At 35.0% G+C, this 24,574-nt stretch overlaps 1 protein-coding gene across 1 annotated transcript in view; it reads right to left on the minus strand.

Moving 5' to 3' along the window:
• LOC149563650 (diacylglycerol O-acyltransferase 2D-like) overlaps positions 1 to 24,574 on the minus strand; it is a 50,854-nt gene that overhangs the window by 1,099 nt on the left and 25,181 nt on the right. The window contains exons 4-7 of the mRNA XM_089826811.1: positions 15,702 to 15,808; positions 15,363 to 15,518; positions 14,944 to 15,030; positions 14,672 to 14,769 (exon numbers count right to left, since the gene is read on the minus strand). Of these exons, the coding sequence (XP_089682937.1) occupies positions 14,672 to 14,769; positions 14,944 to 15,030; positions 15,363 to 15,518; positions 15,702 to 15,808 (448 nt within the window). The remainder of the gene's footprint in view (positions 1 to 14,671; positions 14,770 to 14,943; positions 15,031 to 15,362; positions 15,519 to 15,701; positions 15,809 to 24,574) is intronic.

The raw sequence follows: 24,574 nt of genomic DNA on the forward strand, positions 1-24,574 counted from the left end.
GGAACCCATCTCTCATGAGAATGAAATGGAACACTTAGTGCTCATTGCATCTAGCTGATGCTAACAGAGGTGAAGAAACGTGATTTCCCTGGAGATTGTGCTCAACCACAAAGTTTCCTTCAAGGTTGAACAAGCTTTGCTAGCCACCCCATTTCAAACACATGAAAGCATTCGAAATAAATAATGGTTTTCAACAATTGGAGTTAAGCTGCAGTCCGCAAATATAATTTTAACAATAGTTAATAATGAAATAATAAAAAATGGAAATTCAACAGAAAGGGAACATTCAGTTTAGTTTATTATATATATGGGCCCTAGTCACAAATTACAACAAATGTTTTTACAATGCAAAAATAGTTTGCGTAATTGTCTTGGACGACCTCTAGGACTTCAAATCAAAACTTGTTTTGATATTGATTTCACACACATAATATATTTGATTTGGTTGTACCTTGTGTTTCATTGGACAAAAATGTCACTTTGGCCAAGTTTTAAACGATCAAATCTATACCTTGTTAGAAGATGCTTAAGATGAAGCAAACATAGCAGCATAATATGTTATATGCAAGGTTAAGGAATTTCGTTTGATTCATATAAACTGGACAGTCAAAATGATTAACCAGCAGATTTAAAATAAGAAAGTTCATGGCTGTGAAATTACAGAAGAGCTAAAGAGGAGGAAAGTCTGGGAGAAGTTCCACAGTTATCAATTACCTATGATACAATATGGCTTTGATATTGAAAAACCTGTATGACACACTTTATTTAATGATCCAAATTATACAGCTTAAAACTAATAAGAGAGAGATTTGTTACAATTTACAAATCATCTGACAGAGCTTGAGGATACTCAAATCAGCTGGTAGCTACTGAAGGTCAGATGAAGGGTACCTAAATTAATTTAATTACACTAGATAACCTACATCAAATGTATCAGGTGTTGTTAGTAGCTTCAATTTATAAGAAAATATAACCAAATTGGCATTTAATGAGATTAATAAAAAATTGATACAGAAAAGATATATTATCTGCCAAACCATGAAATTGATGAAGACCAGACAATGGGAAGCACAAGCTATCTCTATGTTACAGTATACAACAATCTCATGGGAACTGGAGACCTAATAACAACAAAAAGCCATTTCTTATTAATTGGTAATGAAATTACACCCGATGGTAACTTTTAACAGCTAATTGAATTGCTTATTATCCTCCCTTAATGAAGATGTTATCCAACAGGTAAATGAAAGGATTCATCTTAGAAATGTTAAATGCCAATTAATATTGCCAAACAGATAAATATGATAAAAAATAAAGTGTGCTATGGAAATACCTTACAGGTTCCCAACCAACAATGCATAAACTTACTCTCCACATGATTAATTCACCCGGGCTGTCATCTACTTTTAGTGAAGTAAACCATATGTCTGCAGCCTGCTATTGCATGATTATAAGTGATGCCTCAAATGATCCATAGACTCATTCTCTCTTTGATTTATTGTTTCTGTTCACTTCTAGGACCAGATTTTCTTCAATTTCTTTCTTATTGGATATTCAGATTCATTATGCATGCAAGGTGATAAATCAAGCAACATAATTATGGTATAATTTGGAACCCACATTTGACATAGGAATAGAAATATAATGATGCCAAAAGATATTGCTGAGTAAATCTACTTTTTAGCACACCGACTCTATTACATTCACACAAATAACTTCTCTAGAGAAAATATGAAGAATTAAATAAAGTTAAACAAATGCAACATGATATCAGAAAAAGAGGAATGTATAAGTTTATTCATACTTGTAATATGGACTGTTTCAAAATTTAAAAATTAAATCAATTCAATGGAGAATCATATTGTGAGTGAAGAATTCAAAATAGGATCTGCTGTATGTGTTAAACTTCTAACTTTAATATTCATACTGGTCTGAGTGTGCAGACCGCACATTACTCCTCTCCTTGTATACTATTCTAAAGGCATTAAATACATTACACTTGGCAATAGAATGTGCGGCAATCCTTGGTAATAACTTTGTTATGCACTAACTGTAACTATTTAGTTATGTTAGTTAATTCATTTGTTATCTCCTTTGAGTGCTGATTTCTATAAATGAAGTGTGGGCCGACCTAGAGAGGGTCATGTCCCTTTAAGGGACATGCCCTTTGGTCATGGTATAAGAGGTGGGTGTGACTGAAGTTTAAGGACACACAACACATTGAAGTCTGCTCCTTAAATCAATACTGCCCCATGACAAATTGCAGGAATTATACGCATTTCCAGAATTATATTATTTCATCCAAACAAGACTCTTTATTGAAGATTATCTACAGCAGACCTAGAAAGGTACAATTTAAGTTTGATTCACTTCAGAATTTGCAGAAACTTTACAGTATGTTTAATAAGAATAATTCAGTTTTCCTCTAGAAAGAGGTCAGATTGGTGTCGGGTCAAAGAGAATGTTAAATCTCATTTCCTAATACTGTTACAATTTCATATGGTCTTCAAAAATAAAATCTATGTATTCCCATTTGAGATGATCCTAGATCTTGTCCTAAAATCAAAAATTCAATTGAAATAAGGAATGTAATATAGTAATAAACATACATCTGGTCTGTGTCCTACAACCATGTTAGATAATATTTGAAATACAACTCATAAGATTATTCATTTCTAATAGGGTTAGGGATTCAACAACAAATAAATACATATGTATCCATTATCATCTTAACCTACTTAGGTAAACCATGCAACTTGTTGATCTTAGAAATTAAGTGCCATGGGTTCCATTTCCCTAAATCAACCATAGCAGGGTTTGCAGAGGAAAATCGTAAATCCTCCTTGGTTACTGTCGATCCCAATTAAGCCCAAATGCACCTAGCGTCTATCCAAGATGACTTGCCCCTGGACCTGCCCCTGGACCCAAAAGCGGCAGGAACATTCACCTTGATCATTCCATCTCTTGGGGCAGCCTAATTAATATAAGTGAACCCAAGTCACTGAGGAAGACTATTTAGCCCACTTAAGCCTAAAAGCGTGCATCATCTAACCAAGACAACTCACCACTTAGCCCAAAAGAGGCAAGACATCCCACCTTGACAATCCATCCCTTGGGGTGGCCTACTTAATTCAGGGGTACTTGATGAGTGCTTTGTGACACTTCTCAACACAAAATAAAATACCAAGTATTCTATCCTCTCTTGAACAAGGAAACCTCAAATGCTAAACAATATGACAATGTGTGACTAAATAAGGCAACCCCAAGTTTACACTGCAAACTAGCGACTTTGAGTAGGATATATAACTCAGTTGAATTTGATGTAATATTTTTGGTAACCCACAAAGGGACTTACATAAGTTTTCCTAGACTTAATCAATTATTTTCCTTCGAAGCATGAATAGTCTTGCACAAAGCAATTGGAGCTCGAGCTAAACTGGATTGAACTTCAAATAAAGACAAAAGGCCAAAAGGTAAGGGTCTAAAGAGTCTAAGCTACTTCCTGAGGACAATGATAACAATGGATGATGTTTGGAATCTTTGGATATTAGAATTCCAAAACCAACCTTTGCTTCACCATGCAGAAACATCTACATAAATTGATGCAATCTCCAAAGGTAACAAAGGGTTTTCATATGCAAACATTCATCTAAATATCTAATACTAGTGCATTATCTAAAAACTTTACAGTCCAATGGAACTTATGGACTCTTGGTATCGATAAGAAGAGTTCAACTGAGTAACATATGTAAGACTGACCAAGACTGACTGTCAATAGTATGCTACCAGTATTTAAGCCCTCTGGTCAAAAGAGTGCCTTGGGATCCTCTTCTTGACCAAAAAGAGGAGGCATGCTTGAGTACTCCATGTATGTAACAAGGGCTTCTCACATCAGCCTTTGTGCCAGTTGGGGTTTTAAGCTATGCAACTTCCTCTTCTATGGCTCCGATTAAGTTCCGACTTGGTTCATCTTAGACTACAGTTTAACCCTATGAGCAAGCCAAAAATAGAGAAAATGCAAATTCTCACTTGTGGAAATTCAAATCAGATGGCTGCACCAATCGAAGACTAGTATGCCTTTTTCTCCATAACATAACTACAGAATACATGATTATTAATGGGTTTTGGCATCTTCACTGAGCATTTTCAAAGTTCTCCTCTTTAAGTTTCTTTTATACCAGGAACCATCCACCATGATCATTCAATTATTTATTTAGGTGGGTGATCTAGCCAAACCCAACTTATGCTATAAGTTGTTTCCTCCATCAATCCTAAAGGCTACTGTGCATGTCCTCAAAGAGAATGCAAACAGTGATCCTTTATGAGAACATATTGAAACTAGAAGGACAAATCAGTCTTGAGTGTGGGTGTTGTAATGATTTTATAAAATAAAACAAAAGACCAGGATTTAAATCTAAAGCTCGTTTCTCCATAATGGATAAGCATATGGACAATATGCAAATTTTGATGACCCAACATTTATCCATTGTGTTAATCTGGGTGCAGGTAGAAAAAAATCTAAAGAAGAATCCAAAGACTGCCATAATCTTGAAGTAGGATAAAATGAACACAACCTTTAAGCCTTGAGTCAAAGTCAAAACATCGATAATATATCATATCAGGGCCACTTGAATGCAAAAACATTGTGTCAGTGTTGACAACAACAATACGGTTGCTTTAGTTATCTTCTTTTGAACTTTGGAGGACTGGCACGCGACATATTTTTCTGAAACTCAAGGTGATCAGAATTGGTTTTCTTTCGTGAAAAGGTTTACCGTAAAAGGTCGTAAAAGAATAAAGAGCTTCCAATCACAGACTTAGAGAACTTCCAATCACACACTTGGAGAAATCCAAGCAATTACCAAAGACTAGATGGATGTATTTGTGACATGATCAACAGTAAAAAGCTCAGGATTATACTCTCAAAAATTTTTAAAATATTATTGAAAATACTGTTGGTGAAGATGATGAAGGAATTTTTATGAAGACCAATACAAATGAGAATCTGATGTAGATGGAATCAGAGTGTTCCTATTACGGAAGCCAACCTTTCCAAAAAAATTATGCTACCACACACATAGCAAGGAGGACAATGTCAATGGATTCTATCAACATTCAAATGTCATTCTTTTAATGAATATACAAATAGTATATGAAGTTTACAAACTTACAGAGTTGTCACTCAACTTTATGTGAATACCTTTGAAACAGTCTCCTCCTCCCAGCATTACTCACCGTAGCCTACAAGGATTCGAACCCATGACCAAGCTCTAATATCACTTGTTAACTGTTAGGCTTGTCGTTGCACCAAAAGATCTACCTGTTAATGCTTGGTACAACCACTAGACTTACAGAAGACATAGGAGGTTGTTAAACCATGTTGAGAATCCATAGAGGGACGCTGACCCACTGCCAACACCTTCTTTATATATCATTCCTTGCAAACCCTTGAGCTAGTATCTCCTTGCACAACTTCTCTATCATATCATTCCTCCAACAACTATCCCGTACCTATCCTTGTGTAAATCTGATTCTCCCCTCCCTTCATCTCATAGGCATACAAGTCCACACATTAAATATCAGTTATATGCCAATTCCTTCAAGCAATTATATCTCATATGCATTCTTTGCAAGTTTGTGCAAAACTCTACATAGCCTTGTTTTCTTCCCCTTCAATTTGTTTCACATCGCCTTGGGAAAAGTTTACTTGTGCGACTGTGCTAGCACTTAATCTCCAGTTTGAAATTCTATATCACCTTCCCTCATCTACGCACTCTTTATACCGCGCATCACTCTTCTCCAATTGCCTCTAGGCTAGTTTATGCACTTCTCACATATATTCTGTGAATTCTTCATCTTTTCCACCTTACTAATCCTTCAATACATCGTACAACTCAGCGACTCCCTTAAGGATCCTTCCAAAAATAATCTAGAATGGACTCTTTCTAGTCCTTGAATTCATTGAATTGTTATATACAATTTTTTCTTCCACCAAGACTGAATCCCAAAGGCCTAGCTTTTCTACATCTAAACATCATAATAGATTTCCAAGGCTCCTATTAACCACCTCCATCTGTAGGTGGCATGGTAATCTGAACTAAGGCTTGGTGCCTAGCTTATTCCATGATGTCCTTCAAACTTTGTCTCTTGGTCTGAGAAAATGACAAGCTGTAGCCCCATTAAATCTTACCACTTTTTGAAAAACAAATTGGCCACTTAGGTGGCATCACTAATCTATCAACAAGGTATAAAGCATGCCATCTTCGAAAACTGGTCAAACACCACAAAGTAATAACATGCAAAATCACAAGTAATACAGTAACAAAGCACTAAAGAGAAACAAATAAAAAGAAGGCAAACAAATACTTGCCTCGATCAAGATGTCAATGCATTTACTTCCATGTGGATTTAAAACATGTAGAGAAGTGGTTATAAGTAGAATCAAGATGTATAGAAGAGATCTCAATATACCACATTAGGAGCTCCTAAGATATGGTGTACAATGTTCATGGATCTCCTACTCTTGAATCTTTGAGGCCTTTGTTCACAGCTTGCCTTCTTTATCTTAGAACCTTTGGGATCCCTTGAGGGAACTATGGCCAGTGCAAATTCAAAGAAAAGAATATCAGTAATTTCTTCCTTTATAATGCAAAGCCTGTATATGGTGATCTAAACTCTAGATTCAACATTTTTAAAATTGCTGAAATCACCAACCATGGACAATTATAATAACAATGTAATCCAAACATTGCCTTCCATGAATGGAAAAGTTGGTCAGACAAGGTTTCGAAGCAAATGGTTAATTAAAAGGTCTAACTACTAAAGCTGTCTGTCTATATGTTATGATGTCAGTACACGGTCCTTGAGAAGTTTATCAAAGAGTATAAAACAAAATATTTGTGGGAAACTGTGCATCTAAGGAATATAATGAACCAAAACAAGTCTCTCAACAAGTAAGCTTGCTCATCCAAATCCTGAATGTGGGTTAGGTAAATGCACCAGCAAGTCTCAACAAAGAAAAATGTTACTAAAGCCATTTTAATGTGCATACACGCATCATCCAAAAGCAAACAATTGTGGCTGAGGAACCAAGAAATAAAAAGGTGGAAGCTGCAAGGGAGAAACTGGTCAATATCAAGATGCAGGCATGTAATATTTTGGTAACCAGTTATTCAATCCTGGTTGTCGACCAGATATCATTTCTAAAAGAACAGTTCAGCCAGAACAGTATCTCCAAGAGATTGTGGATATAGGTCTTGATAAAGCTACAAGAGAGAATATTGTTCAAAATACAAGTGATACAAGTTGAGTGATGTAGAGAGAGCATAAGATGGAGAGATTATTTCCTTATGCAAAACATCAAAGAACAATGTGAATCGCTTAAGGAATGTAATCTCATACAAGCTGACATCACCAATGAATTCACAAACATAGGGTGTCTGTAAAAAATTGGATCAGATTTTATAAGGTGAATCTTATTTCTATTTGATAATTGCTGTTAATTATTTTCCAGAAATAATTCTCCCAGAATTATTTGTTTCCTTTTAACTATCCGTCTGATATGATTTCATGGGTATGGACATAACCTCACAAAGAGATATTATATTATAAATGTAAATGCTGCTGCGGTAGATGCTTGAAGACGCTGATAATTATTTGTTCGTTGTTTTTCAACCATGCCTTGGACAGCATATAAATATAGGAGTGAGAGGCTTTGGAGACATGTCCAAGGAGGACATGTCTCCATGTATCATGGAGGCATGTTCCTCCGTGGACATCTCTCCTCATTCCTATGTCCAAATCAACTTAAGTCGATATTTATTAACCAACGCAATTACACTGATTTATAATAGGTCAAATTCAAATATATATATATATATAAATTTTATATTAATTTCTTCAACAATACATAAGTATTTATATTCAAAATTCTCCATTTAACTGTGTTACCCGGGGACGTGTATCCAACAAAATTTGACCCGTCCCCATTTCTGGTACATTCCAAAAACACGAAAAACTTCCAAAACCCTTTCCTTTGGTTGTCCCATAAAATTAATGTTTCAGTTCTGATAATTTGTCTGATTTCCACTCTCATGTGAACTCTAAAGAAATATTATTTAACACAAACATTATATGTTAAGGTTCTATAATTCATATAACCATGGTTTATTCATGTTTTTATATGAATATTTAAAATTTCCCTATATATTTAAAATTTTCCCTATTTTATATAGTTGTTCCCACTATCATCCCTTACTCCGAGAAAAACAAATTGTCCCACAAACCTGTCATCTTGGCAACTTGGGGTAACATGGTCATTTATAAATATATTGTATATATGTTTTTATGTATATATAAATATAAATAAAGAATCACTCTTTATTATATCTTATATATACTCATATATATCCACAATGATTCGTAACATATGATTTTATCTGACTGAAGCTACAAATCATCAACACTCCCTCTTAGCTAGGGAGGATAAAAAAACGGTGTAGAACTTTCACCAAGTCGTGCATTCTTCAGCATTTGCTGGTTTCCAATTTTGATATGATAAGGCTCTGAAATCTTGGCTGGAGGTTAATGGAATTTTTGATAATGTGATTAGAGCTTGGCTCCAAATGAACTGCCATGTTCTCCTAAGTCTGACTTAGTAACATCATGTATAAGAAGTCTGAATTATCCGCTACTTCTTCGAGGACGTTTTTTTTTTCCAGAACTTTGTTTTAGATTAAAAGGATTCCCAATCCCGTGTAGACTTATACAGGGGCATTTTTCTGTATGCCTTTGAGATAAGGGAAGGCACTCTTATAGAGTCAAGCAATTGTTATGAATACTTAAAGAATTACTTATAAATGGTTGTTGTAAGCCCAGATCAGGCAGAGAGTTCAAACTGTGGTAAAACAAGATTGATCAATGTTATAAGCAACCACACTGGGATTCATCCAGGAAGACCAGCAAGGTCAAGATGAAGAGTGTGGTTTTATAACAAATGAATAGTGGGTAATACCTGCAAGATAAGAGAAGGAAATAGGAAGCAAATAAACAATTAATAAGCTTAAATAAACAATCTTAACTAATTCATTCATGGTGATCAAATGGTGTTACTATTGTTGTCAAGTTGAGCAGTGGGTGATCGAGCACATTATGTACATAAAAATCTTTGGTCAGAGTAGGTTTAGTGGCATGCTTGTTGGTGTGATCACTAGAGATCAGGATTGCTAGGAGTTGGCAAATAGGTTGATGGAAGGTATCCATAGCCTAGCTGGTTGTCTAGCCGGCACTCTAACATCAAGATGCTCAGTGGCAAGACAAGATGTCCCGAGCCTATTCCTGGGTAGGGAGGGTCTTTCTCAGTTGAGATCGTGTGGAGATACTAAGGGTCCGCAGTTGGCAGGTCAAGCCCTTGACGATGCTTCTCCTCTCCACCAGATGCCAAGGCTTGTACAAATACATTCAGTTTTGCATGCATTCCATCTTCCTATTGCGGGTATTTTACCTTTATGTACTTTCAGTTTCAGCAATTAATTCAGTCACTTCCTTTTCCTTAAATAGTTAATTCAGTTATTTCCTTTTTACTTAAATAGAAATCAGTTACTTCCATTATAGCTGTTAAACTCTTTCAATTGATTATGAAAAGTAGTCGTTGTAACTATATCTTTTCAGATGAATATGGAAAGTAATGCAAATTGTTGTAATTTATCAATGTTTTTAAAAGGGTGGGAAATTGGTATGTTACAAAGAAGTTTACTAGTGTTATCGATCTCGAACATGTCTTCTAGAGCTTTGAACATAGCATACAACGAGTCTAATTTTATGATAATAGGCAATATGTGGTCTTTCACTCCGTCTACCAATAGTGTCATTGCTTTGGTGTTGTTCTTTTCCCATTGAATCTTTTCATCTTTCTCACTAGGTTCAAGAACTGCATTCTCTACTATCGTTTTTAACTCATGCTCTTTCAACGTGAGCATCATTCGTAATTTCCAAGCTTCAAAATTTGAGGCACCTTCAAGTCTGTCTTTGAGTCTAATTTGATTCACCATCTTATCAAATGCAATATTTTTCCAAGAGTAGTATGGTAATTTCCTCAATGTAGAAAATCTGATCTGATCTTCTCTCACACCTGTTCTGATACCATGTTAAAAACTGGATACAGATTTCATAAGGTGAATCTTATTTCTATTTGATAATTCCTGTTAATTATTTTCCAGAAATTGTTCTCTCAGAATTATTTGTTTCCTTTTAACTATTCGTCTGATATGATTTCATGGGTGCGGACTGTACCTTGCAAAGAGAAATATTTATTATAAATGTAAATGCTGCTGCGGTCAATACTTGGAAGACTCTGATAATTATGTGCTCGTCGTTTTTCGACCATGCCTTGGACAGTGTATAAATATAGGAGTAAAAGGTTTTAGAGACATGTCCACAGAAGAACATGTCTCCTCATTCCTATGTCCAAATTGAATTTAGTCGGTATTAATTAACACACACAATTACAGCGATTTGTAATTGGTCAAATTCAAATTAATATAATTAATAATTATAATTATAATTATATATATATAAATATATATATGTATATATATATATATATATATGTATATATATATATATATATGTATATATATATATATATATGTATATATATATATATATATATATATATATATGTATATAATTTCCTGTATCAAAATTGAATATTAATTTCTTCAACAATACGTAAGTATTTATGTATATATAAATATAAATAAGGAATCATTCTTTATTAGATCTTATATCTACTCATATACATCTGCAATGATTTGTGACATATGATTTTATCCAACTGAACCTACAAATCATCAACAAACTCAAAAAAGACAATTCTTGAGAGCTGATAGATGGATTCCAAAAAAGTTATCAATGCACTTTCAGATGAAAAGGCTTTCAGCGAGGATAATCTGAAGAAGTTGGCAAGAATAGATTCAGTGCCAGTCTGGTATGACAATCATCCAGCAAGCTACATTGTCAAAATGGATAGAGTTCGTACAAACAAAGCTCTCTGGAAGCTTAGAATGTTAATGTTTAACAACAACATACTGAGATCCCAGCAGTGACTTAGCCACTGAAAAACTACGAGGCATGTGTGGCAGTGGCACAGCAGTTTCCAGTGGATAAGTCAAACATGGGCCCCAAAAACCAGCCTCCACAAACATTACTTGCCTGGGTCTTTTTTTTCAAAGTCAAAATTTATAAAGTTCATTAATATTTAAAATTTATTTTAAATGATTCATTTAAAGAATTAATTGTCAAGAACTTACTAGCAGTTAGACTTTGGACAATTATAAATATGTAATTAAAGGAATTATTGCAGTGTCCGATTTTTTTATTCCCATTGCATTGAAGTGCAAGAGAGAGACATGATCAAAGAAAAGATCAATAAAATTTTGAATGTTCCTGAAGGAAATATGTTGTTGTATGCATTTGATATTGAATGTGACACTTGGTATTTATGTCTAAGTCTAAGGTCGGGTAAATGTCTAGATATCACTTTTCTTTGTATGTGTGATATTCAACCATATGGCACTCATTTCCTTCTGGATTATACTGAAATTGAAATCTAAATCTGAAGTTATCTATCTATCAGCGGTATTCCAATATTTGTGTTGAGGTGCTAGTGGTATTTTCTCTTCAAAAAGTATTTTTAAGTGTCTAACTTCCGAGTTAGAGGCATTTTAAAAAATTATCTTTCTATTTAAAATCCATTGATCACATTTGTATCATGGCTCTGTACAGATGTTAGTTTGCCTTTCCAACTTTCTGGTTAAAACTATACCTCACTCATTAAAATTCAAAAATCAAAATTGTATCATAGAAGGGAGCTGTATCTTAATTGAAATTTGAAGGGAAGTTAATCAATAACTTACCCAACTGTCTGTTATTTGTCTTCATATCTGGGTATAACAGAGTCCTTTTACTTAACCAACATATAGCCCACTAAATTTCTCAAATAGTCATAACTTCACAGACACTTCTTGCCTTTTAGATGTCAATACGGATGCTCTGAAGCTGAAAACCTCTCTATTAACAACAATTATATACCAGAAACATATGACACAAAAGAAAACCCAATCAATTAGTGAGCATATTGATCTTGTGAAAATCCTAGTGGCAACTTTAAACTAGGCCAATTGAGTTCAGAGGTTGAAACATTGTAATGTACTCGTAGTCTAATGGTGCCATCTATTGCATTGGTTTAGCCATAGATGTGCAGTTCTTCCAAAGCCAAGAAAAAAACCTAATACATCATGATCAAACTAAGATCATAGCTACTTAAGTTTTAAGTTTTATCACATTATGGATCCTCTACCTTGTCACAACCTACAGAGTTGTTATCTGGTTATTGTCATGATTTTTGTATGGCTATGCGTTAAGAAAAGTATGAACCTCTTCACATTTTCTAGCTGTCTTTACTGGGCATGACTCAATAGCACGTTTGTCATGGTTTAGGCCATGAATTTGTCTTTGTTATGCTGGAACTGTGGGATGCTGGTCACATTTTCATATCAAAGCTACCACTTGTGATTCTGTGGCATTCTTATGTATCTAAGTCTTTCTAAAATGTTGCACTCTTAACTGTTTTCCTTCATTGGCACAAAACTCTCTGTGCCACCTAAGGAGCTATTTTGTGCTGGCTTAGCCACTGGAAAAGTGCAGCATGATAGTTATCTTACTTAGCTCTTTTCACATTGGCAGAATCCACTTGGCATTGCCAGATTTTTCGTAGTTGTTTAGCTTGCATTCATTTTTGCTGGCTTCAGATTGAAGCATGACCTTGTCATGACTATGACACTAGGAAGTTGCACTTGACTTTGTGAATTCATTTTCCCTTGTGCTCACACTACCACAAGGCTTTGCATGGGAAAATTCTTCCTTGATGACACTCATTCAAGGCTTCAACACTGTATCTTTCCCACTTTATGCTAGTGTCATTCAACTACCACGAATCTGATCATCTTCATTCATCATCTCTCCTCTGTAAGTTATCTACAAATCACTCTTACTGGACAATCTAGACCTTAAAAAAGACAAACTTAATGAGTTTTGACTAGCAGATAATTGACTGACTTTGATTAGCAAGACAGTCATGGGCCCGACTCATGGCTACTAAGTTACTAACTCAAACTTGATTGCAGAAAAAACTTTGCAGGGATACCTACATGACTAAAAACTGAAAGAGAGAATTGAAGATATGAATAATGATTGAAAGAAACTAAGATCATGCAAAAAAAATTAACATGAAACACTCACAATGTTAAGGAGCACGACACCGTATGATAGAACTGGCCTATTCATATATCTACCTTATTTTAGACATCCAAAATAACTCTCTCATGTATTGTTTTAAGTGTAGAGTGTTGAAGTTCTGGTAGCAGCGAGATATATTATTCATACCTGTGATTGAATCTTCAGTATTCTTCATCTTTATCAAAATGTTCTATGAATTCTGGTCTATTTCTCTCTGTTTGAATATGTCACCATTCATGTGTATGGAACAGAATAGTTTATGTTTTCTATCAAAGATGTTCCAGCTGCCTTCTCTTAACATCTCTGTCCAGCTGAGATGTCATATGACTTCACATATCTTTGTTGATCCATTTTAGTGTGATCAGTTTCTTTTCAGATACATCATTCTTGTATTATATCCTTTTCACAATTGAGATAGCACGTCATAGATTCAACACACATAATGTGTTGGCATCATGAAGTGACTCATGGTTATGACTGTTGTGATTCTTTCCAGCTGGCAACGGTTTTCTTCTTTATTTCATATATATTTGTTTACCTTTGTAACTGCTGGATATACGTAACTTGGCATCATCAACTCGCCATGTGTTGTATTCATCAGTTCATGGTTATGGAGGTGTGGTCAGTTGATGTTAGCATTTGCTGCCAGTGCTATGTGGATCTCATTTGTGTTTTGTAACTGTCATATTTTGCCCTTCCGTAAGGGACTAATCAGTTACATTGCAGTGTGGTTGGTCCAAGCAATGGACATACAAACAAAATACTCTTATGAAATCGTTGTTCTGTTGCATTGTATTATTGGAATTCTGTGTAATGTATTCAGCTGTTTTGAGCATGTAATTGCTGAGAGGAATATATTGTAATTGTATATGTGATCAGTGTAAGATCATCATGCTTATTTTGTGAGACTTTTACATTAGTAATTGGTCCTATGAGATATTAGAGACTGTTATTCATTCTGATATCTATAGACAAAGTGTTCAATCTGAAAAGACAAAAGGCTTTTTGATTGAGTCTTCAATCATAAGCGAGAAATTTTTGCATTTGGTTTTGAGAACTCAATAAAGGTATCATCATTTTTGTGGGCTAGGTTTTTAATCCTCAAGTGGAGGGTTTTTTTGCTAGGATAAGTCTTTGTGTCCTTTGTTCTTTGTGTTTTGCATTTCAGTTCATTGTCTTATTATACATCCTGGTTCAAAATTTAACATGGAGAGTAAATAGGTAGCAATATAGTCTGGGACTCTAAACATCAATTGGAACAAGCAAAACAACCAGTAACATAATAGAAGAATGGCTGATAAATACAACAAAATTAATTGGGAAATATTATAGTCAACCAAAAATATTATCTACTAATGAGGATTGCTATAAATACCCAAATGTTCCCCAGAATACCAATGGCGTAAACCGTAGAGCTCGTGCCAAATGGTTGTATAATTTTCCTTTTGGTTTCCACCATCGATAAACTTCAGTCTGGGCAACAATCCAAGCAAACAAGACATGTTAGAAAAAACTAAAAGTGAAAGACCTTCTAATGAACAAAATTTAAAATATCAATATATTACTAAAGACAATCTAATAAATAAAATCTATGTAAGATTTTTTAGGAAGCATTTGATGATTAAAGGTTTAACTCCTCCTACCAACCTGACCAAAGCAAAAGACAGGAACCAATGGGCAGCCTGTCTCAAAAGCCACACGAACAAATCCATGCCTCTTTTTCAGAAAAGCAACCTGCAGAAAACAGTAATGTTTTAATGCCCAAATCCAAATTCAACAAGACAATTCATGTCAGTTTACTCTTTCCTTGATGACCATGTATTCACCTCATGACTAGACCTTTAAGTTAAACATTTGCTACAAAAACATTTCTGACCAACAAGACAATTATCTGAGAAACATTTCTTTTGAAGCCAATGCCTCCCTCTGGACGTCCCGTTTTGATGTACTAATTGCCTACTACAATACTTTCACATATGCATTCTCAATTACATGGTTACTTACATACTTAAATCACTACAGTAATGTGAAAGTTCTTCAACCAAGGAAATCAGATAAGAACAAACCTCAGTACCATGCTGCATATAAAATATTTCTCGAACACCACCAGGAACAACAATGCAACTATAACCAGAATTCAGATATTTAACAAAGTTCTTCCGGGTAGCAGGTACCAGTCCCAGCCAAGACCATATATGTCTTAGCAGCGGAGTGTAGAACACCTAGCCAAATGGGTTTAAATCACATGAATGTAGTAGATAATAAATGTTCTTAACAATGGAATCTATACTTAGTCTTACTGCTTGCTTACAGAGACAAACATTAGCAAATAATGTTTCAAAAATTGGTCAAAATATAATAAAAATGTTTCAGCTGCATATGGTCATGTTAGTGGCAGTACTTACAGCACTACTTGCAAGAGCTTTCATCTTAGGAAGGGGCATATAACCTGTGTGATTGCACAGGGCTACAATGCCAATAGGTAAAACTGAATGTGGTTCTACAGCAAGCACTGCAGAAAATCAAGATCCAATATTAAAAAATACCAAAATGCATCTATCTATTACAAAATTGAAAAAGAAATCTACAACACAAACTCTACTATGTATGTAGAGGTGAATTAACAAATATCATCTCCCTATTTCCAGTGAACAACCAGTATAGCCAAGAAAGAAAATCTCGATGGCATGTTCCTGTTATTAGCTAAGTTGCAGGGTTCAGCCACTGTCGCCCCCAGTACCAATTTCAAACCCGGACAGGTCCTGGTCCACGAAGCCTGCAGGTCTGACCAGGGTGCATAACCAAAGTTCATACTATGTTTTAACCAAAGCTGTTTATATGATATTATGTGTCATTGTTCTTGTACTAATGAACCCAAAACCCCATGTCAACAACCTTGACGTCCCAGTGAAAGACTTATTCATGTTGTTATATAATTATTAAAAAATTCCTCATATATTTAAAATTTTCCCTATTTTCATATAGCTGTTCCCACTGCTGTCCCCTGCTCCAAGAAAAAAAATCTGCACCAGAAACCAAACATTAAGCATTCATAAACATCCAAACATCAAATTTTTATAAACAACTAAACATTCATAAACATCCAAACATTAAATTTTTATGTTACATTTTAGTGAACCCGATATCTTACCCTCCATCTTGAATCTTGGTGTTAGATTGCTTTTACATTACATCATTGTATGCACTTTTAGATCTTGGATTTCTTCCTTCTTAGTTTGGTAGATCTTGCATTTATTTCATTAGCTTTAGCATTACTTTAAATTTTCATCATGTGTATGCATTGTGATCTTTTGCATTGTGCATGAGCTTTACCACTTTGAGTCCCTCCTATAGCATACCGATTTGAAGGTAGCATACCGATTTGAAGGAGTCATCCTACTGACCCTAATCCTGGCATAGAACAGAGTTCCTCTCATTCTTCCCATGACAATGATGAGTCATTACATGTTCCTCCTCCTCAAGTACAAAAGCTTACCGATGAATTGGAGAAAATGGAAAATTGGCTAGTGCAAGAGAATCACGCTCTAAAGGTCATTTCTACTATAGAAGTTGTGAGGAAACTTATTCAAAAAGCTGAATATGGCATTGACCTTTTGCGTAGCATTTCCCACCTTGTTGATGTTATTATTCTAGGATCGCTGCAAATGTACTAACAATGCCATTTTTTATTGATTGTGTTCCAAATGCAAATGAAGGCTTATAAATAAGAGAGGATGAGACATGTCTCTGCGATTAATCATCACTAGATAACATATTAATATATTAGTAATATAAATAACCATATGTATAATATAATATGTATAACAATTGAATCCTCAAGGATCCACGTGCGGATCTGCGTGAATTTGCAGCAGAGCCCAAGAAAAAATGCAAAAAAGTGGGCCCATTTTAGTTTTTTAATGTTTTTTTTTTTCTTAAAGGCCCTAAACCCTAAAAACAACCTCTAAGTAATAATGCAAATTCATTTACTCTCTATTTTGCTCTCTATTTTGCTCTCTCATTTTGCTTTCTCATACTTGTTAGTTTGAAATAAAGTGCTTGGATTCGAAGGAGATTTGTTGTAGAGCTCCAAATACCTTGCAAGAAGTGTTTAAGGTATGCATTTCAACCATATTCTTGAGTTCTTTCATAGATTATTGATTTATTTTTAGTTTTCTAAATTTTCAAGTTTTTGTGTAAGTGTGAAGCATGGTTTTCTTTCATTTTTTTTCTAGATTGCAAGAATAGAATAATGAGTAGTCAAGACTCAGTGGGTGGGGGTGAGGTTGCATCACCAAGCTTCAAAATTGATAAGGGGTCTCCTATATGGAGACACACAACAAGAGTCACACAATGTCCTAGGGGTGGGGCATACATATAGAAATGTAATTATTGCAACATACAACATAGAAGCTCCTATTCCCAAGTGAAACTACAGTTTTTTTGGCCCTGCAGGGGAAGGAATTAACACGTATTAGGCTAGTGATAAGAAAGGATTACCAGCTACACAAATAGAAACGTTAGCAAAAGAGCAAGATGATGCTAATAGAGCAGTTGCAAAAGCAAAGCATGGTGCTTCCAAAAGAACAAATACACCAACACCATCATCCAATCAAACAAACACAAGAACGCACCCTTTTTTGCCTATGCCAACTACAAATGATGAAGATGAAGACCCATCTCCAGTCACCCGCAAGAGAGGCCCACTAGATAGGGCATTCCAAAATGAAAAGAGAGACATTGCTGATCACAAAATTGGACGTTGTTTAATTGCAAATGGTGTTTCATTTAATTTTGTGAGATCACCTTATTTTAGTGAGATGATGGAAGCAATAAATGATGCACCCCATGGTTACAAACTGCCTTGTTATGAGAAGTTGTGCACTACCATATTACATGATGAGAGGAAATTTGTAGAGGCTCAACTTCAACCAATAAGAGATTTTTGGGTTCAATCGGGTGTGTCTATTATTTCGGATGGGTGGAAAGATTGTAGAAACCGTCCATTGATCAATGTTATTGTTGTATGCCCTGAGGGGGCAATATTCTTGAAGGTAGTTGATTGTAAAGGGCAAGTGAAAGATGCAAAATTTATTTCACGCATTCTCATTAATGCCATAGAGTCAGTGGGTTCCGATAATGTTGTCCAAGTGGTCACAGACAATGCAAAAGTTTGCAAGGCTGTAGGGATAATTGTAGAGTCTAGATATGATCATATCTTTTGGACACCATGCACCGTCCACTCTCTCAATTTAGTGATGAAAGCAATTGGCACCAAAATAGATTGGGTGAAACGGATATATGAGGAAGCTGAAGAGATTCAAATGTTTGTAACAAATCACCACATGTCACAAGCAATTTTTAGGAGTTTCTTGGACTTGGAATTATTGAAGGTAAATTTGTATATTTACTGTATAATTGAATATTATTGGATTCCATAATTTTTGTTGTTGTTTACATTAACATGTTTTAATTTTGAAATGTATTACTAACTTGAGTTTAACATGTTCTTAGGTTGCTGAAACCCGATTTGCCTCTCACACAATCGTCTTGAGAAGACTTGTGAAGGTAAAAGAAGCATTGGAACATATGGTCATTAGCCTCTAATGGGGCGTTTGGAAGAATTCCAATACAGCAAGGGCCTTAAATGTGAGAAGAATGATACTAGATGAGGATTGGTGGGATCTTGTGAGTTATGTGTTGGAAATCACCAATCCAATAATGGCAATGCTTCGCTTTGCAGACAGAGCCATGCCTTGGGGATATTTATGATTCCATGGACACTACACTAGAAAAAATTAAAATGGTAAGTTCTACGCTCTTTTACAACAGTTTTTTATTTGAGAGATGTCTAGATTCTAAAGTTTAAATTGACATATTCACTAATTATATTTATTATTCATATCTCATATCCTAGGTCATACAGAGGAGGGAGAATGATCCTGAGGACACCCTTTACAAGAAGATGGAAAAAATTGTTCATCATCGATGGAACAAGATGACCACACCTTTGCACCTCCTTGCATATGCTCTATCCCCGAGGTACTGTAGTTCTTATCAAATGCTTGTGCTTATTTTATCCAATGTTTGTGCTATTGATATTTGATAGTGTTCAATTGTCTTTTGTTATCCCCACGTACTATAGTGCAGATGTACTTCGCCTTCTAGGTAGAGTGCCACCATTTAGAGATGTAGAGGTTGCAGATGGGTATAAGAGGGCACTAGCTAAGATATTCCAAAATCTAGAGATTAGGGCAATTGTGAGGAGTGAATTTGTTGCCTTCAACTCAGGTGAGGATTTCCACCCTATTCCCATAGCAGACCAAAGCAGGATGGGTGCCATCAAATGGTGGTACCTTCATGGGCAAGCCTTCATGTACCTCCAACCTCTTGCCGTAAAGGTCCTATCCCAAGTAAATTTGTAAAATTAAGCTTAAGGTTAACACTCTCAATTCCTTGAATTTATTATTTAATTTATTTATCTTGATTGTTGTATTGATAATTTTTAATTTCTCTTTAGGTTGTTAGCTCTTCTGCAGCTGAGCGGAACTAGAGTACTTACTCCTTTATCCACTCAGTCAAACACAACCGGTTGGCTCCAAAAAAATCAAAAGACCTTGTGTTCATTCACAACAATTTGTGTTTGTTGTCACGGAAGGAGCCTAAGTACAAGAAGGGGCCCAAAAAGCTTTGGGATGTAGCACCCGAGACTCCTAATTTAGATATGACCATCCAGGATCTTGCTAGATCCACTTTGATTGATGTGGATGATGAGGAGGAGGATTATGAGTTAACAATCCCCTCTACTACTAGTGGTTTGGGTTCCTCTACTGATACAGATGCAACACTTGTAGCTCATCAGTACCCCTTTGATGTGGATTTTCTTGAAAATCCTTTTGATGATTAAATCAAAAACTTTAGTCTTGACTCTTGACTCTTTTATGAGTAAATCATGTTACAAACTTTAAGTTTAATAATCTATATTTTGAATGTTACAAACTTTCACTTTCAGTAATTCAATGTGAATGTGTTGATTTTCTTTATAATCGTGAAAATAGATTAATTATCATTGATCAAGTATACTAGATTCATAGATGCATACTAGAATTATAGATTCATACTATGAAATAATTTAGTTTTAGAATTATGTATATTTCTCTTATTTTTTAGTATTTATAATGCATATATATATATATATATATATATATATATATATATATATATATATGAACGAATCTTCCACGAATCATAATTGGAAAAAAATATCCCGAATCCACAGATCTAATTCACGTACTCGAATCGGATTTGTGTCATGAATCGGCAACTAAGACAATATATATATATAGATATATTATTAACATGGATAAGTATATATAGGAAATGATGATTACCAATAACAATAATGTATATCAAATCGAATCAATCTGACTAAAGCTACAACTCTTAGCTAGGGAGGAATTGTAGAACACATTATGCTCTCAAGTATATAAAGAGATATCATCTCAGTATGATATTCAATTCACTATGAGACTAAAGTTCACACCTTTCATAACACAATTGAAACAATTTCCATAACTTTAACATAGCTTAAAAGTTAAACACCACCTTAAGTGTGGTCTATAATAGTAACTATATCATGGTATCTGGAAAGATCTGGCCCAAAGAACCATAACAGGTTGGTTATCATGGTGTCCGGCAAAATCTAGCCCAAAGAACCATGATGAGTTGGTTATCATAGTGTTCGGCAAAATCCGGCCCAAAGAACCGTGATAACACTTGCTCCTAGATATCCAACACATTTAGGTGCTACAAGTTAATGTAGCATATCCAGGAGATAGGTCTAAGTATTGATAAGGTCATCACCTTACAATGGTTACCTCCTGGTTGATACGTTCATTATCATAACTTCCAACACTCTAGGACAACAACTTAATAAAGTCTGTCGTGATAACAGGTCTACCATTTATACGATCGTCACCTTACAATAGTTACCTTCTATTTATATATGTCAATGAAAGATTGTCACCTTTCATTACATATCATATGTGAAATAGTAACCACCATGAACCAAGTCAAAGAGTGGTGCAAAGGCTTTCACCTCAATTCTCTCATAGAGAAGAATGCATTACAAGGAATTTCACTTAGAATTTCTCCTCATAGAGAAGATATTATTCACAAAGTATTGCACTTCAAAATTCTCCCTCTAAACAATGATCCGAGAAAGTCAGGCCTAGTAGTAACTCCCTTTAAGGCTCTCTTCCACCAAGGATTCTAGTCAAACTCACTCTAAATTCGATATCAATCTTCGGATTTTCTAGTGATAAGTCAATACTTCCTGATGATACACTCAAGAGTAGGCCCATCAAAATCATGTCATCGCACACATGTATTTCTAGACTCCCTCTGAGTATTAATCTTCTAAGCTCATGCGTTGCCTTTGAAGAAATGTCATACTCCCTCTTAATGTAGAAGGATGCTCATAATCTCAATCATCAAAGATATTTGCTTCAAGCGCCTCACTTTATCTAGTCTGATCACAACTTCTTTGAAACTACTGTCATAAGCTATCTAATCTACCATTCTTCTTTTCTTGCAAGATCAACTTCTGATACAAAGGAAAAGATCAAGGAAAACAACTCATGTAGTACATATAACAAATGCAACTGACAAGGAGACTATAATGAGTTAATAAATGTAATACTTAAAAATAATAAATATTTATCTGTACATCAACATCCTTGATATTAATGAATCCAATAAAGGCTCATCACATAAAAAATGCCTCCCATGGGGAATGAAACATTGGTTAAGGGAATTATCCACCCCCCCCACAAAGTAAAATTACCACTCCTTTTATGCATCACTGCTTCTCCATTGATTTCCAGCATATGAAATGCTTTGCAGTCATTAGCATTGCCTTCATAGTTCATTTTTTTTAAAATTATATTTGTGGTGCTCATCTTTATAGACTTGATGTAACTTAAATGTATAACAATTCTGGAAGCAGTAATTCCCCTCTACTTTTCGAGTCATCCACTCCTCTGTTCATTCGAGTTGATTCACTCCATAGATTCATACAGCTAGTGAGAAGCTACTGCCAATCACATTATGATCATTAAATGCCAAACTTTGAAGTCCACATGCACAGAAGTAAAGAAATTTGTCCCAGAGCATTTTAATCTTCAATTTTGCAGATGCCATCTTTAGAGACAAACATCCACACACAATGTTGGCAGGATATTTCACCCAATATAGTTGGAAATCTATTTATTGCTGCATATTTAAGAAGATAGTTCGACTGTAGTAGAGGACATTTTTGTCTTACACATCCACCTATTCCAACTGATTATAATTGAAATTTGACAATATGATAAAAAATGTTCCTTGTTTTATCCGATGTTTATAAAACAACTTGAATTCCATTATTTAAGGAGTAGTAGGACTGCAATTTATCTTAAGACACGTGGATGTAAAGCCACATTTGAATAAGAGAGTTCCTCCTCATCAAGATTCTACCATAGTTTATGAAACTATAAACAAATCTGCTTGATATATTTCCATCTACTGATGATTGTATCTCTCTATCCTCTTATTAAGTTTCCTTATAACCTTCACCCTCACTTTTGATTTAATTCACTCTTGTATAGTCCTCTACATCACTTAGATTTTATATAAAAGTTTATTCTTTTGAATCATATGAAAAAGTTTATTCATGACTATTAAGCTCCAGATGTACATATTGATTATTATTACAACCATAATCTTTCTTACATTCACCCTTTGTGAAATTGTTATGCATTAAGTGGGTGTAAGATTAATCATCACTATTATAATCCTTAAAGTCTTATTTTCTGGATAGAATTACTCATTCCATTCAGCGTTCTCAGACTTTCGGTCTTCCAATCTCTCATTTCATATTGATCTTCAATTCTTGGCTGACATGTTGGTGGACATGCAAGAGTGGCCTAGTATTCATAATACCGCTCAACTGCATGGGATTACTACCTCTAAGTCAAGATCGCTAACCATAGATTATAAAGGCTGTCCACCAAATGTGTTTATTGTTTTATCGAAGAGGCTTTAATGCTGACTGCCTATTGGATGAATTGCCTTAGTTGTGCTGACTGTTTATATCCCCTAAATTCTATTTGCTACTGTATAATTGCATTGATCTTTGTTTCCCGCTTTCTTCATAATATTGTCCACTTGTCTTTGGCACAGTATTATATTTCTTCCATTTCTTTCATGCTATTTGATGACTGTATAGAAATCATCAATTGCGGTTCTATTTTATCATGTTTGTTCACGCATAGATTGTACATGTCATATTATGATCATTTACAACTTGAATGCTCATGACCAGGCTGTCTGTGGGGTCCAATGCTCACTTCCCTTTGAGTTTCTAACATCCCATATCTCCTCCAAGCATCCTCTATAATGGTTTGGTTTTCTTAAACTTCCTTTGTGTGCCTTAATTCAACATCTGAAATCTGCAAGTGACGCCAAGTTATTTGGTGATGAGACTATGATTATTATACCATTTCCACGGTGAACTAGGGATGATTGATTTGGGTAAATTTGTTCCAGTTAGTATAATCTTTTGATGACCACTCAATGATCTATATCTGAAGTATTTGCATCTATTTTCTGCAATCAACCAACCTACTGCTGTTTGTTTTGACTCCCTTACTTGTGATTGGATGGTTTTCAATTTCAACTACGTTTCTGTATATTTTTCTATGCCTTGTTCATGTCTAATATATGTCAGGTGCTGAAGGTGATATGCTGGATTATCCCATACTGAAGGTGGTTCGAATTAAATGCTCTGGATGTCTCTTCATTCTAATCGTGTTTGATATTTTTCATTGTTCGTCCTATCATTTCTGGATAGTGCTTGATGGATTTACAGTTATACATTGATTGCATGAAGTGTTGATTATATCTGAAGACCAATGTGACTGGAATCTGTCTGTGACTTCCCACTGGGTCTACAGCAATGTTTCTTTTGTGATCACCGAGTCTATATCTCTTGGATTCTCCCCATTTGATAAGTTTATAAATGTATCATCACAGATCTGTATTCCTATTCTATATTCACCTGCCACTGTGCTCTCTCTCCTGACCAAGATGTGTAAAGTCTGAAGGTCTTCTCCCAAGTATGATGCCGTGTTCAGGATTGACTATGTATATTGAAAGCATAACTATGATCAATTCTCTCGTTACCAGTTTAATCCATGTCCATGCTCGTCCACTATCGTTGATTAAGTCTAGTCTTATA

This window comes from Cupressus sempervirens, chromosome 4 (genome assembly GCF_028749045.1).
Source record: "Cupressus sempervirens isolate cs-2001-9-10 chromosome 4, ASM2874904v1, whole genome shotgun sequence".
NCBI classification, from domain to species: Eukaryota; Viridiplantae; Streptophyta; class Pinopsida; order Cupressales; family Cupressaceae; genus Cupressus; species Cupressus sempervirens.